General features: G+C 39.7%; 1 protein-coding gene across 1 annotated transcript in view; it reads left to right on the top strand.

Annotated features, from left to right (window-relative positions):
• Window positions 1-2259: 2259 nt before the first annotated feature.
• Window positions 2260-16905, top strand: part of LOC148868999 (uncharacterized) — a 40867-nt gene continuing 26221 nt past the window's right edge. The window contains exons 1-2 of the mRNA XM_088967603.1: window positions 2260-2953; window positions 3383-3953. Coding sequence (XP_088823729.1) covers window positions 2422-2953; window positions 3383-3953 — 1103 coding nt within the window. The 5' untranslated portion in view covers window positions 2260-2421. The remainder of the gene's footprint in view (window positions 2954-3382; window positions 3954-16905) is intronic.

The following is a 16905-nucleotide window of genomic DNA, read 5'->3' as shown; positions in this document are numbered from 1 at the left end:
TTATCAACAAGGTTAGGATAGTTGATGATGTCATTCATTTAAACTTTGAAGCATGCCTCTTCTAACCTAAATTAAAGGAATTTGTCTATATCTTCCATGATCAAGGAGTTTCTTGCAGAGATCATTGTCATTTGGTGTTAATTTATGATTGGAGGATGATCAAGTTAGATGGAGGTCATTTGGAGATGTAGAGGAGGCTGATAAAGGGAATAACGGGGTGGTTGCAAATAAGACATTTGATAAGTTTGGAGTTAGAGAGGATAAATGTGGGTTCCAAGGACATGAAGTTAAGAAGGTTCCTAGTGCAGTATGACGTTTCAGAAACCAGAAGAACCATCAGACTGTTCAGGTTTTGAAAGTTTTTTTTTTTTTTTTCCTAGATTGAAAGGGGGTTTATTTGGGATTGGACCTAACAAAAAAAGTGAAAAAAAAGGAAATGTTCTAAGATAAGCAAGAAAGTGCCTGTCCAAGCCATTAGAGAGGCTGAGTAATCGAGTAGAATTTTATTATGATTATATGCTGGAGTCTTCGTGTAGAAGTTGTTGGATTCTGTCATTTGGTTTGGTATATGTATTCTTGGGTTAGTTAGGAGGTTTTGATGTAGAGGACTTGGTGTTGGGTGGTGGTTGGGTGGATGGTGGATTTATATCTTCTCTTGGGTGAATTTTGGTCACCTTTCTTGTATGTTCAATTTTGTTTTAATACATTTTATTTTACTTCTAAAAAGGACTTTCTCTTTTTGATCAGTTTAAAAAAGTATTTTCTTATAGAGATAATGGCACGATGCAGCTGATGTCCATGGACAAGGGATGACCAGCAATGGACAAACTAGTTTAGGTGAGCCTGGATCTCCTGAAAGCAAAAAACGTGCAAACACTTTCAGAGCATGATATCCAGCCACACATCGAGAACATCTCCTGTAAAGCTGGATGCCGTGCTCTCAGATTGTTTGCACATTTTTTGCTTTCAGGAGGTCTGGGCTTAGTTTAGATTTCTTGGTCATATATAGATTACTTGTGACTAGACCTGTTCATGGGCTGGGCTCAGGCTGAGCTTTTGCCAAAATTTGAATGGGCCCAACCTGAAGCCTGAGTGTGACAGGCTGCCCATGAACAGTTCTACTTGTGACCTGAGACCTGGGGTTGTGATGGAGTAAAAGAAATTACACTCTGACCTTTAGGGCAAGGACATTTCAGAGGGAAGTGGAATGATACATTTGTAGATTTGAAAATATTCAATTGGTCAACTTGACATATAACATTCATTTAGGTTAGAATGAGAAGGTTATTCAGAAAGGTATATTTGCTTAGATCTGGGTTTTGGTTGGTTTTTATTTTGTAAGGATTATATATTGATGTGGACACTAGGGCTGCCTTCACTGTATGCTCATCATCATCTAAGCTTTATCCCAACTATATGGGTTAGCTACATGAATCCTGTTTGGCCATTCCGTTCTATTTAGTGCCATATCTATTGTTAAATTTTTAGCATTTAAGTCATTTCTTACTACAACCTATGTCCTTTTTTTGGTCTGTCCCTATCCCTTCTAGCCATCAACAGGTTGCTTCTTCTTACAGGTGTTGTAAATGGTCTTCTATTTAAGTGACAAACCATCTTAGTCTACTTTCTCTCATTCTAATGGAGGATTTTGACTCTTGATGAGGCCTGCTTAGGTTGTCTGTCCCACTAGACTGAACCTATTTTTCTATTCCTTTTCCTTCTCTTTATTTTTCTTTAGTTACAATTAATGGGAGTGTAGAAGCAGGGAATTTTCAAACTTGGACTTCTGAATTTTTGGTTCAATATTCTTATTGTAGATTCTCTTGGCTTTAAGAATAACACCTCTCAAGTGGCTAGGTTTTTCTGGGTGAATTACTAGCAATGCATAAGGAAAATGGAAGTGTCAATTATTCTTATCATCTCCTTCAGATTTTATTGGTTTGGTTTTGTTTCATGACAAGGATATTTTATGATAGGATCATGGAGAGTTGGAAATTTTATTTTTTCCAAAACAAAGAAAATATTATTTAATTAACATGGGAGTGTTTGACATCGCTGTGCCCATATGTTCAAGTGAGGAGAGTAAGCTGAACCTAAACTAGCATATGCTGGGAACCCATAACAAATTTGCATGACTTGAAGGAATTTCTAATCCTTTTTTCATAAAATATAGAATGCCTTTTTTTTTTGTTAAGACTATCCAATAAAAAACATTAGCATGCTTTTAATTGCACAAGGATGGCTGCATTGAACTTTTACTTTACTCAGTTCAGTGAGGAAACGTGATCTTTGTTATTGATTTACAAGCTCATATCCTTTTTTATTGCATTGGTGTTTCCTCTCCTGACTAGCTCATATAATAAAATTCTATTGGCTTCTGTCTTTTAATTTGCATTTTTCGGGTGATTTTACAGTTGAGAGATGGTAAATGATATTCAACCTCATAAAAAAATTAAGGGTTGTGATAACAACCACTCCGGTAGAGGTGACATTGGTGCTTCAATTATCTCAGATTTTGCAACAACAGATACTTCTGCTTTAAGAAGGTTAACCAAACAGTTACCTTCAAAGAAGAAGACAGTGTTGAGCTCTGCAATCACACAGAAGTCTGAAGGACTTGAGAAACAAATTCTGCCAACTGCTCCAGTTAAGAGGAGGGCTGAGAGAGTTGAGAAGAAAAAAATGCCGGGTCCTTTAAGAAAGTCTGATGCGAATGAGAAGCAGTGCTCTTTGAGTTCTTCAGAGTCGAAGAAGACTAGAAACGGTTTCAGTACATTGGATACCAAAAGAGAAAAGAAAGGAGATAGATGTGGGAAGAAACTGTTATTTGATGTCAGAGAACAAAGTAGTAGAAGTGAGGAGCTGACACATGTGGGTCTGAGAAAGAAGAGATTAGATGCCCATAGTTACAGGGCACTAATCAGCTCTCAGTCTAGCTTGGCCAAAGAATTAAGTAAGTGACATTTCTTCTATACCTCTTTTGTTTTAACTACATGTTTCTCTTAACTCTTTCATGGTTAATTATTTTGTCTGGTTTATCATTATAAAACCTCCAATAAAGTTATAAAGGTAATGTGCTCTCATTCTGGGTACCTTGTGACCATATAGAAAAAACAAAAAAAGAAAACAGGCCATTGAATCACCATGCTTTCTTTGCAATGGTAAAAGAGGAATTTGATGTTGATTTTCTTATGGCTTTGATGCATGGTCTCTTACTGTCTGTCTTAAAAGTATCGTGTATAGCCAACCATTGTGATTTAGGTTCCATGTTCAAGTATGCCCTCGCAAAACTGATAATAACAGTTGCATTGTCTTAAAATGGTTAAATACTTTTTTTCTCTGCTTGGCTTAGATACTTTTTTTTTTCTCTGCTTGTCTCAAGGAAATGGCAATAATATCGGAACTAGGGATTCAATAGAAGGTAAGGAGGGTGCAGAAGAGTGCACTGAGCTAAAGGGAGAGGAACAAAGAAAACAAGATATGGCAGGAGGGGGTGAAAGATCTACAGAAGGATCCAACTCAGGAGAATTGTCATCCTTTATCCAGAAGCATAAGATTTATCCTGATGACGAACAGGATTCTGAAAATGGAGATGGTTTAGCAGTATCCAAGTATAGTCATATCTCTTTGCACTCATCCCCAAATGGAATAATTGGCAAAGAAACTGTTGATGATGCTAAAAAGGATTGCCCAGCAAGGGAAGACTTGCAAACACCAGAGTCAATTGAATCTACTTCTGAGGGAAGATTACTTTCTGCTGATGCTGATATTGGAATGGATGAAAAATCTGGAGCTGTTAAAAGAAATGCAATGGGTATGGATTCTGATGCTTCTGTGGCGGCAGCAAGCAAAGAGATCTGTAGTTTTACTGCTGATATTGTTTCTTCATCACCATCTGGTGGCAGGAGAGGTAACACTATTGAGAGTTGCAGTATCTGTTCTAAAAGACAGAGGTATTCTTTTTCCTGGTGTCATTCTTTCTTATGCCTTGTGTTTTGGCTGTTACCCCACCCAAACAAATTCATACATGTATGCATTTTATTTATATAAAATATATTTTCTAAGTGTATATACGTCTATATGTATAAAATATGTACATACAGATTTTTTAAGAAAATAATATATATATATATGTATGTATGTATAATCTATTCTACTTCTAAGTTGGGCTCTAAAGTCCAATAAAAGATGATTGTACAAAAATATAATCATAAGTTCTTTTTAAACCCAATCAATGCACTTAGGCCCAACTTGACTGAACTTGAGCCCAAGCCCAGCCTGTGCTTTTTGTGTTAAGCTTGGGTTGTGCCTGGGTTGGTAAACTTGGGCTTGATCTCAGGATCTCAGGTTGGGCCAAGCCCAAGCCCGGAGTTTACATCTTAGGGTTGGGCCTAGGTTGACCCTCAATCTAACCCAACCCCGCCCCAGTTGCACCTCTGGCTGTAACAATTCTCAATATATGGGGTCAGCTAGATGAATCTTGCTTCATCTTTCTGTTCTGTTTAATTCCATTTGTTAAAGTGAGCCGAATAGGTGTAGTTTAGTCATCTTATGTTTGTTAAGCGGTTTGCTTATGTGGCAGTTTTATTAGAGACACTCTGCCCCACACTTAAGTAAGGGCAGCTTAGTCTTTGTAAATGCCATTAGAATCTAATAACTATTAAGGGGGTCGACTGAATGGGAATACCATCAGATTTCGACAGACCCCTCTTTTCCTTCTTCTTCTCTTCTTCTTCATCTTCTTCTTCCTCTTCTTCTTCCTTCTCTTCCTGGTTCGGGTTACTGTAGCATCATTCGAAACATGGTATCAGAGGCAGGTTCTTGACCTACTTCAGTTTATAAAGCATCTCAGCAGTGTTCGTGACCCTTCTTCCTTCGTTTCTGGTCAGTCAATGGAGAGAACTGATTCGCCCTAGGTCTGAAACATCACAGCTCGTCTCTCTCTGCTGCTCATAATCTTCTTCATCAAGAAAAGTGACTTCAGCAATGAATGGTTGGTTGAGACTCTCAAAGGAAGGTCAATTATCTCTTCTTCTTGTGTTGCTGGTATTTCTGGGTAGAAACCCTTCAAGAATCTGTTAGTACTGATCAGAACCTAGAGAACTAGGTTCATTGTTGCCCTAGAACGGGCTGTGTGTACAGTAGCCAAATGGTGTAGGGGCTGTTGTAAGTTGTTGAGTGGTGTTAGGGATGCTGTAAGTGGCCGAGTGGTGTAAGGTGTAATGCAGTGACCTAGCCGAGCTCTTTGTAGTTGTGCAATGCCCTCTTAAAAGGGTTAAACTAGTCTGAACTGGGTGTAATAGGTTTGACTATGTTGTGGTGCTTGTGGTGCACAATCTTTATTGAGTGGTTGTAAGAGGGCTTACATGTGATTAGTGAGTGTTAAATTGATGCTTATGTGGTTCGTGGTGTTGTGAAATCAGTAGTAGTGTGAATAAGAACAAGGCGTGTGTACCCACTGTTGTGTTTAGGGGCTGCTATAGGTGCTGGAACATCAAACTTTGAATAATAGTAGTAAGCTTGTAACTGAGAATTCAGGTTAGAGGCAACTGTGAAAGAGTACAATGGCAGCAATAGGAGATGGGTATAATGATCAGAAACCTAGTGTGGTGGTTTCCCCTGACTACCTAGGTGTACAGATGACTTCAATTAAACTGAATGGGGAGAACTATGTTCCATTGGTTAAATCAGTGGAAGTTTTCCTCAAGGCAAAGAGGAAAGTGAAGCACGTTAAAGATGATAAACCACCGGCTGATTTTCCAAGGTTTGATGATTGGGAACAACAAGATGCTCAAATCATGACTTGGCTATGGAATAGTATGAAACCCAAAATTAGTGCCAACTTCATGTTTCTTGATACAACTAAGGATATATGGGAACATGCTAAGAAGTTGTATTCTGGACAAGATAATACAACAAGAGTATATCAACTTTATCAGGAGTACTTTGATTTGCAACAAGAAACAAAACACTAGAAGAGTACTATGCCTGCATGAAGAATACAAGGAATGAACTCAATGTCTATCATCCCCTCACTCCAGATATTAAAGTTCAGCAACAACAAAGGGAACAACTAGATGTTACAAGATTCTTGGTGGGGCTGAAATCGGAGTATGAACCAGTTAGAGCCCAAATATTAGGGAGCTCTACCCTTCCTACACTTAAGGAAGTATTCTCACGACATCGTAGAATTTCTTTGGGACAGACAGAGAATCCCACACAGTTTGATAGATTAGCACCTGTGACAGCTAGAGGAGGTGGACACAGTACAAGAGGGGGAGGACATACCTCTCGAGGAGGCCGTGGCAGTTCCATGATTGGTCAGGGTGGTCATGACTTAGGGGGAGGCTGTGGCAGAGAGAAGAATAACTCTGCAAGGAAGTGTACTCATTGTGGCAGGAAAGGACACACAGTGAATTTCTGTTATGACCTACATGGCCCTCCCTCTAAATGGGCTAATCATGCTGTAGCAGGTGAGGTCGATATCAGTGACAGTAAACAGGCAGACCAAACTCCTTCCACATCTACATCTACTTCTGGGAGGGAGATGGTGACTGTACCGCGTGATGAGTATGAACGATTCCTGCAAACCACTTCACAACATACCACTGTCACACTTGCCCACTCAGGTATTGCTTGCATGTCATCTAAAACCTCTCCCTCGATTATTGACTCTAGAGCCTTTGATCACATGACTGGGACTCCAGGTGTGTTCTCTTCTCTCTCTGAAACCTCCACATCACAAACTGTTACACTCGCCAATGGGTCCTCATCTCCTATCTGTGGTGTTGATAATGTTGAGATGGCTTCTCTGTCCTTATCATCTGTTTTATATGTACCTAAGTTTCCATTCAATCTTATGTCTATTAGTAAAATAACCAAAGCTCTTAACTGTTCTGTTACCTTCTTTCCTTCCACTTGCGTTTTTCAGGATCTCACGACGGGGAAGAAGATTGGTGGGGGGCATGAAGCTGGTGGATTGTATTATCTTGACGGTGGTGGATCTTCAATTTCTCTTCAGACTTCACTTACTCCTCTACAATGGCATTGTCGACTAGGACATCCATCTCTCAAGGCTCTCAAGATATTGGTTCCGTCTTTGAGTCATTTGTCAGTTTTGCAATGTGAGTCATGTCAGTTTGGGAAACATCATTGTGTGTTCTTCAGTCCAAGAGTTGAGAGTCGTATGTTGAGTCCTTTTTCTTTGGTTCATTTAGATGATTGGGGTCTAATCAAAATAGAGTCTTATAATGGGTACAAGTATTTTGTCTCATTTATTGATAATTGTTCAAGAATGACATGGATTTACTTAATGAAAGAAGGAAGTGAATTATTTTCCATTTTTCAAAAATTCTATGCTGAAATACTTTCTTACTTCATTTCAACAGTATTTAGAACAACATGGCATTATTCATCAGACCTCATGTGCATTCACTCCTCAACAAAATGGGGTAGATGAACGGAAGAACCGTCAACTTCTTGAAACTGCTCGGTCTATTCTTCATCACATGAATGTTCCTAAACGGTTTTGGAGTGATGCTGTACTCACTGCATGTTTTCTCATTAATCGGATGCCCTCTTTCATTCTTCATGGTTGGTCCCCCTTCTCTATCTTGTTCCCACTTTATCTCTATTTCCATTAACTCCTCGTGTCTTTGGTTATGTGTGCTTTGTCCATAATCTAAGTCCTCGAATAGACAAGCTAGATGCATGCTCAATTAAATGTGTCTTCCTTGGCTACTCTTAGACTAAAAAAGGGTACAAGTGTTATAATCCCATTACTCGAAAGTGCTATATCTGCCCTGATGTCACATTTTTTGAGTCTGTCCCCTTCTTCTCAAGACCTGAAGCACCTTCGTCTCCACCCTTACTTCTTCCTCTTCCTGTCAGTGGTCCAGTTCCAGATGTTGTTGTTGGAGTAGACTCATTACCTCATCCATTGCAGATCACCACTGAACGACCACCGATCCGGAAAGTGTATACATGTCGAATGACATCGGCCCCTCCTTCAGCTTCTACCTCATCTACGGATCCTCTCATGGCTCCTATTGCTCAACCTTCAGACCTTGACCCACCCATTGCCTTACGGAAAGGTAAACACAGTTATACCCTCTATCCCATTTCCAATTTTGTTTATTTATCTCGTCTTTTTACCTCACATCGCCACTTTGTTTCACTTTTGTCCTCTATTTCCATACCTAACAATGTTCAAGAAGCTCTTATTTCACCTAGGTGGCGGCAGGCAATGGAGGAGGAACTTTCTGCTCTTCAATATACTCAAACGTGGAAACTTACTACTCTCCCACCTGGTAAGCATGTTGTGGGTTGTAAATGGGTGTATACTGTGAAACACTTGCTAGATGGTAGTGTAGAGCGTCTGAAGGCCAGACTTGTTGCTAAAGGTTACTCACAGTTGTATGGAGTGGACTACATGGAGACATTATCTCCGGTGGCTAAGATTGGCTCTGTTCGTGTACTAATTTCCCTGGCAGTTATGTATGATTGGCCTGTGTTTCAGCTTGACATAAAAAATGCCTTCCTCCATGGTGATCTGGTGGAGGAGGTATATATGGAGCAACCACCTGGGTTTGTTGCTCAGGGGGAGGATGGTAAGGTGTGCAGACTGAAGAAGGCAATTTATGGGTTGAAGCAATCGCCACGTGCTTGGTTCAGGAAGTTCAGCGAAGTGGTGAAGAGTTTTGGAATGAAGCAATGCCAGGTTGATCACTCAGTTTCAGCTATGACTCAAAAGCTGGGAAGATCTTATTAGTGGTCTATGTGGATGATATTGTCATTACTGGCCGTGATAAATTGGGAATTGGCAAACTAAAGGTATTTCTGCAAAATCATTTTCAAACAAAAGACTATGGAACATTAAAGTATTTCTTGGGAATAGAAGTTGCCAGATCAAAGCAAGGTGTAAATCTGTGCCAAAGAAAATATGTTATTGATCTATTGGAAGAAACATGACTGTTAGGTACAAAACCGGCCGAGACCCCTATGGAACCAAATGTTAAGTTGAGCAGTGATACAGGAGAAGTATTTGAAGATCCCGGAAGGTATAGATGACTAGTGGGGAAACTGAACTATCTGACTATCATGAGACCTGACATCTTCTTTGCAGCCAGTGTGGTGAGCCAATTCATGCAGAACCCTCGTATACCTCACTAGGATGCAGTTCTTAGAATTGCAAGATATCTGAAAGGAGCTCCAGGCCATGGACTATTGTATAAACCAGGAGGAAAACTTGAAGTAGTTGGGTATATAGATGCAGATTGGGCAGGCTCAGTGAATGACAGAAGATCTACTATAGGCTATTGAACATTTCTTGGAGGAAATCTTGTGACATGGAAGAGTAAAAAGCAGACGGTTGTGGCCAGAAGCAGTGTTGAAGCCGAGTATAGGGCCATGGCACACACTACCTGTGAATTAGTGTGGTTGAGGAATCTCCTACAAGAAATTGGGTTTCACATGGATAAACCTATGAGATTGTACTGTGACAATCAAGCTGCACTCCATATCTCATCCAATCTTGTCTTTCATGAGAGAACAAAGCACATATAGGTTGATTGCCACTTTGTGAGGGAGAAGGTTCTTGCTGGAGAGATAAACACAGAACATGTGGGCTCGAATGATTAGTGGGCAGATTTGTTTACAAAAGCTCTAAGCTTAGGGAAAGTGAACTATCTATTTAACAAGCTGGGATTATATGACATATATTCTCCAGCTTGAGGGGGAGTGTTAAAGTGAGCCGAATAGGGGTAGCTTAGTCATCTTATGTTTGTTAAGTGGTTTGTTTATATGGCAGTTTTATTAGAGATACTCTGCCCCACACTTAAGTAAGGGCAGTTTAGTCTTTGTAAATGTCATTAGAATCTAATAACTATTAAGGGGGTCGACTGAATGGGAATACCATCAGATTTTGACAGACCCCTCTTTTCCTTCTTCTTCCTCTTCTTCTTCCTTCTCTTCCTGGTTCGGGTTACTGTAGCAACATTCAAAACACCATTATCCATTGTTAAATTATCGGTGCTTTAAACATTTTCTACTACTTCAACCCATGTCCTTTATGGTCTACGCTTAGCTTTTCTACTTTCTCTAATTTTACCACCTGTTGGAGTTACTCCTAGGTTCCTTTGAATGACTTCATTTCTGATCCTATCCTTTTAGTTTTTCTTCTCATCCATTTCAGCATACACATTCCTGCCAAGCTCATTTTTTGGAAATGTTGTTGACTGCTCAATACTCTACCCATACAGTATAGCTGGCGTTACAACTGTTTTATAGAATTTTCCTTTTAATCTAAGTGGTATTGCCTATCACATAAAACTTTGGATCCACCCTTCCATTTTTGCCCATACTGATCTAATTTTATTTGCAATCTATTCCTCAATCTCTCCGTTGTTATGAATTATCGAACCAAGGTACTGAAAAAACTCACATTGAGTTATCTCTTGATCTCCAATCCTAAGTTTATCCCGATTTTCATTCCTATTATTATTAATTAGAAGGTATTAATTGGAACATAACAAAAAAAATCAGCTGATGTGCTCTGTGTTTTTTGTAGAATGGGGTACCCCACAATAAAAATGTGTATGTAAATAATACAAGATATTGGCCATTTGGTCTAAACTCCAATGCTAACTGTATCCTGATTTGCACTCCTATTATTATTAATTGGAAAATACCCTAAAAAATCAGCTGATGTGTGCTATGTTTTTTTTTAGAATGAGGGACCCTATAATAGTATAACACAAAATGTCTATGTAAATAATACAAGGTATTGGCCTAAAATACAAAATTTTAAGTAAAACATATGTTTTTAGTTCTTTCTATGTTTAGGGAAATTAAATATTTTCTAGATCTTAGAATATGTTGGGCTGAAGCTTGGAAGTAGGGATAAAATATACTTTTTGAAGGATATGTGGTGCTTCACCTGTTCTTTATGTGATGTCTATCCAACACTATTTCACATTGCTGGAAACAACAATTAGGATTGGATTCTTATATTGTTTGGAATCTCAACTTTAGACGTAATTGAATGATTGGGAGGTGGGGACTCTATCTTGCTATAGGGTGCTTGTGGGTGTTAGCAACCAGCTAGTCCCTTGGTGTTGGATTTGCTGTATGAAGGTCTCCTGCAAGGTCACTTTATTTGTGAGGACAACATATGATCAGGATTCCTATCATTGACCACCTTTTGAATAAAGTAATGGTGCTTGATGATGCACACACTTTATGTAGACAGGGGTGCAACTTGGGTAGGCCCAACCCGAGCTTGGCCCGACCTATCTTGAGTTTTTGCATGGGTTAGGCTTGAGATTTTGAGTTGTAGGTTGGGCCTGGGCCAGAAAACTCGGGCTTGACCTAAAATTAGGTTGGGCTTGGGCAGCTGAAGGCTGACTTGGGCCCCACTCAACCTAACATGGGCTTAACCCAACTCGAGCTTCCCGAATAAATACATACATATTTGTATAAATCATATATATATATATTTTCTAATTATATACACATATGTATATGTACATTTGTAAATGAAATTTGTACATATTTTCGATCAACTATACTCTTAAATTGGGCCATAAAACCAAATAAAAGATGGCTATATAAAATTATATGAACGAATCCTTTCAAACTCAACTAACTTGTCCAAGCTTGACTAACTTGGTCCATCCAGGCCCGAGCCCAAGTCCAACTCAAGTAGTGTTGGGTTAAGCTTGGGTTGATATACTTGGGCTTAACCTCGGGTTGGGCCCAATATGAGCTTGAGGTTTTCACCTTTAGGGTTGGGCTTGGCCGCTGGGTTGACCTTCAACCCAACCCAACCTGCCCAAGTTGCACCCATATATATTGATTGGAGTAGGTATTGGTTAGCCACCTTTTCATTCATTGTAGATTCACACCTTGTTATGGTGCCACTTTTTTCAACTTTTTTGGTAGACATTGGTTCATTCCACCAAATCTTCCTAGTCTATTGTAACCTAGACAACAAAGGGGTTTTTAGTAGGGGTGTCCATGGTTCAGTTAATCGAACCATGGCACTTTTTTGTAAACCGAACCGGTGGTACCAGTTTTTCCAATTCTCCAAACCGAAACCGAACCAGTACCACCGGTTAACCGGTCCATCGGTTTTGGTTTTTGATTGGTTCGGTTCTTTGGTTTTTTGGTTTTTTATATTTATAATATATATTATACAAATATATGTATAATATTATATAATAAATAATAAATGATATATAATATATTATAAATATTTGAAAAATGTATAATATATTTATAAATAGATAATTATAAATATGATATAAGTATATATTTATATATATATATATATATATATAATGAATATATATTTATATATAATACATAGAAAATATGTGACATATATTAAAAATATATATAAAATGTACATAATATATATATATATATATATTAGGGCTGTCGAATGAGAGTAGAAGAGGAAGAAGAAGAGGAACAGAAATGAAATGGGCGGCAATAATCACTTCGGCCAGCCCTAATCTATTATATATAAATGCATTACATAATGTTACATGAATAGACAAGACTGCCCTGATTAGTGATGGGACACCTAGTCGAAATAAACATTAAGTAAGATTAGGCCCAGTAACAAGGCCCACTAACTAATGACTTAAGACCCAACAAAAGGTAAACATACAAACTAAGACAGCCGAACCAACACTCCCCCTCAAGCTAAGCATGGATGTCAATCATGTTTAGCTTGCCAAGTAAGTCCACGAATTTCACTGTAGCTAACCCTTTAGTCAGAACATCTGCAATCTGCATCTCGGAGGGAGTATAAGGAATGCAGAGTTCTCCTGAGACAATTCTTTCTCTAACAAAGTGACGGTCTATCTCAATATGTTTTGTTCTATCATGCTGCACTGGGTTATTTGCAATGTTGATGGATGCCTTGTTGTCACAGTACAACCTGAGAGGGCACTCAATCTTTATTCCAAGTTCACCAAGCAGGATCTTCAGCCATAAGAGTTCAGCAACACCATGAGCCATAGCTCAGTACTCAGCCTCTGCACTAGATCTTGCAACCACATTCTGTTTTTTACTCCTCCATGTAACTAAATTTCCTCCAACAAAGGTACAGTACCCAGAGGTAGACTTCCTATCCCCAACAGAGCCAACCCAATCTGCATCAGTATATCCTTCAACTTCAATTTTATTGTTTTTTCTGAACAGAATCCCTTTCCCGGGGCAAGACTTCAGATATCTGAGGATCCTTTCCACAACTTTCATGTGAGGGATCTTAGGAGTGTGCATGAACTGACTGACAACATGTACAACATAAGCAATGTCAGGGCGAGTAAGGGACAGGTAAATCAACTTCCCCACCAGCTTTTGGTATCTTTCCTTATCAGGGTAGTCCTCTCCTACTGACACCTGTAGACCATGGTTCTGTTCTATTGGAGTATCGGCTGGCCTACACCCCATCATGCCTGTCTCTTGAAGAAGATCAAGGATGTATTTCCGCTGACATATATAGATGCCCTCTTTGGATCTTGCAACTTAAATCCCAAGAAAGTACCTCAGTTGGCCCAGATCTTTGATCTCACATTCAGCAACCAAAAACTCCTTTAGTCTTTTAATCTCTTCCTGATCATTCCTTGTAATTACCATATCATCCACATAGACAATAAGTGTCGTAAGTTTGCCATTTCTCTTCCTTATGAATAGGGTATGATTTGCTCCACTTTGAGTGTAACCCCCTTTCTTCATGACTCCACATAGCTTCTAAAACCAAGCTCGAGGGGACTGCTTAAGGCCGTAAAGGGCCTTTCTCAGTCTACATACCTTTTTGCCAAAGGCATAACCTGGTGGTGGATCCATGAACACCTCTTCATGCAGGTCGCCATTCAAGAAAGCATTCTTCACGTCCAACTGATGTAGCTCCCTTGAGAAATTTGCAGCTAAAGATAATAGAACTCGGATTGTGTTGAGTTTTGCCACTGGAGCAAAAGTTTCTTTGTAGTCAATCCCTTCTTTTTGAGTAAACCCTTTTGCTACCAGTCTAGCCTTGTACCTCTCAATGGACCCATCCTCCCTGTGTTTCACAGTGAACACCCACTTGCATCCAACAGTGCCTTTCTCTTCTGGTAGATCCACTAATTCCCAAGTCCTTGCTTTCATTAAGGCTTTCATTTCTTCATCCATAGCCTCTTTCCATTTTGGGTCAGATACTGCCTCAGTATACCTGGTAGGAACATGCACAGAAGATAGAGCAGACACAAAAGAACAATAACGAGGAGACAACTGTGAGTAAGACACAAAATCAGCAATGGGGTATTTGATAGTACAAGAACGAGTAGACTTACGAAGGGCAATAGGAAGATCTAAGTCAGAGGAACTGATAGGATTACCTTGAGTTTCTGAGACAAGTTGATCCGAGTCCAATGCGCAGTGAAGCAGGATCAACAGGATGTCTCTTCAGCAATAATGGAGTAAAGGGCTGGTGAGCACGACTTCAGATTGTTTCCTCAGCCAAGGAACACTATCAAGAACTCTTCTTGATCAGTTCCACAGGTGGAGATCGAACTGGGTAGGGATAGCAAGAATAGGGAGAGAATTCTACAGATTGTTGTGTCTTAAAACTGAGGAATTTGTCCCATATTTATAGTCTTCTTTGGATCAGCCTCCTAATCTAATTAGGAGAGAGTTTCTTGATCCAAATCTGATATTTGGATCTTGACTGTTAAATGGATAAGACTTATCTTATCCTTCTTTTAATTAACCAATTTAAGCCCAATTTGAATTGGGCTTTAGGCTCATTAAGCTTATGTGCTCACTTACACCTTTAACCTGCTGCCCAGTTGGCTCTCTTTGTATGGCGTGGGACCCTTACATCGATTTACACATCAGCCACATGGGTTCATCCCAACCTTTGTTACAAGGCCTGGCCGAATTCACTGTAGGAGACAGTGAACCCCTGAGTCCATCACCATGGGCTCTTAATGGTCCCAACATTTACACTAAATGGTCATTGGGTCCAACCACCTTATGAAAATCCAAGGACTGTGGGCAGATGAAGATTAGCCCATCAGGTATTACCCTCAATGGTCTTACACTTAACTTCTTAGCCCATAATGATCAAACACTGCTCGACAAGAGATGACCTCTCCCTCGACTGAAAGGTACAGTGCTGCACTCTCTACTCACATGGATCCCGGGAATTAAAACCTTTTGCAAACATTTTGAGACCATAATATATATGCATATCTCTATATAAATATATTTTGCAAAAACAAATCTCAACGTTTGAAATCAACTACCGACAATTTAGGTTTCCATCAGAGAGAGTGCATCCCCAATCATTCACATTGTTCGATAAAGGGGCGGATCCTGTCACTATGATCACCCACTCAGATGAATTTTCGGACTATCCCAACATACCTAGGTTTTGACCCCCTCTAAGGATCTCACTGATTGGCATATCAAAGACAGCCCAATCTGACACCTAGTGCAGTACCATAATCGAGTTTAGGGGTCAGGTGTAACATTCCAGTTTTGCCCATCTATCTCTAAGGTCCAGGGCAATACTGGAATTTTGGTCCGATTCAGGGTTTCAAGAAAACCCACACTGCATGCACCTTAGGTCTCACCCTGGCAGCTGAGACAAGCCACACCAACCAACTTGGCGGCACACCAGTGTTAGCCTTGGCAGGATAAATCTCCCCAGATCTATCCAACGACTGTAAAGATTCTAAACTAACACGAGTCTCATAAATGTCCGGTTTAAGGCTATTACACAGAAACATACCAAAACACATGAATCAATTATGTACTTTTATTCATTTACAATAAATGTCATCAAGTACATCAATCTGATTGGAGCTAAGGGCATACACTGTCTAACAGTAACAACGGGAATGGGCAAAAGCCCTTGTGGAGATTTCAAGAGGTAACCGTGAACCTTTAGACATACTAGAAGGTAGTCTTGGAGATGAAGTTGGGGTTGAGGAAGAGAATCCCTTCCATAACTTTAACATCGGAGGAGAGGTTGAACATAGTGGGTTGGAAGAATGCTTTGTTTCTTAGCCTAGCCAAGGTTTAAAGGAATCCCTTTTGCAGTGTGCTGGACTTTATGGAAGGAAAGAAACAAACAGATGTTCGAGGACAAGTCCAAAGGCATTGAAGCTATGGTGGCCTTAGTAGGAAAGCTTGTTTCAAGCTGGGTCTCGATTCTACCAGAATTTGAGCAATTTAACAGTGCATATCTAGAAGAAAATTTCTGGGTTGTTCTTGAGATCCCAGCTTGTAATGTAGACATGTTTTCATAGCTTTCTTTTTTTGGGTGTTACCTTGACACGTCAATGGTGGGAGTGACTGGAAGAGCAATGTTCTTGTCAAGGGAAGCAAAAATCAGTAAATGGGAGCTTATGAAGGCAAAGATGATGAAGCAATTTCTACCAGCTGATTATACCATGGAGTTGTATTAGAGATCCATTCATTGAGGCAAAAGGGGATGGCGGTAGAAGAACACACATCCTAGTTTAATAATCTCTGTATTCAGGTTGGTCTTAATGAGATCTATGAACAACTGCCAACTTGTTATCTCATAGTACTTAACCAATCTATCAGAGATGAGATTGGTGTAGTGAGGCTGTTTAGTCTTGAAGATGCTGACAATATGCCTAATGGCTAAGAGACGAGTATTTTGTTACGATGCAAGGCTGCCCTGTCCTAATCATGAAGGCTCATTTCAATTATGTAATACAAGTGCTGTTAAGGGTGCTCAGAGTGAGCAAACAGGTGTTATACTTGCTAAAGGAGTTAACACCATGGGTTGGACAGCCATTAAAAATCCTATTGGGCTTGGTAAGGGTGAAAAAGGGAAAGAACCAGCAATGTTCAACAACTCTAACCATGCAGATGGGGGTA

Source organism: Nelumbo lutea, chromosome 2, assembly GCF_056320005.1.
Source record: "Nelumbo lutea isolate HS-2025 chromosome 2, American lotus-T2T, whole genome shotgun sequence".
Taxonomy (NCBI): domain Eukaryota; kingdom Viridiplantae; phylum Streptophyta; class Magnoliopsida; order Proteales; family Nelumbonaceae; genus Nelumbo; species Nelumbo lutea.
The sequence above is the reverse complement of the archived record's forward strand: the minus strand, read 5'-3'. Positions and strand labels throughout refer to the sequence as shown.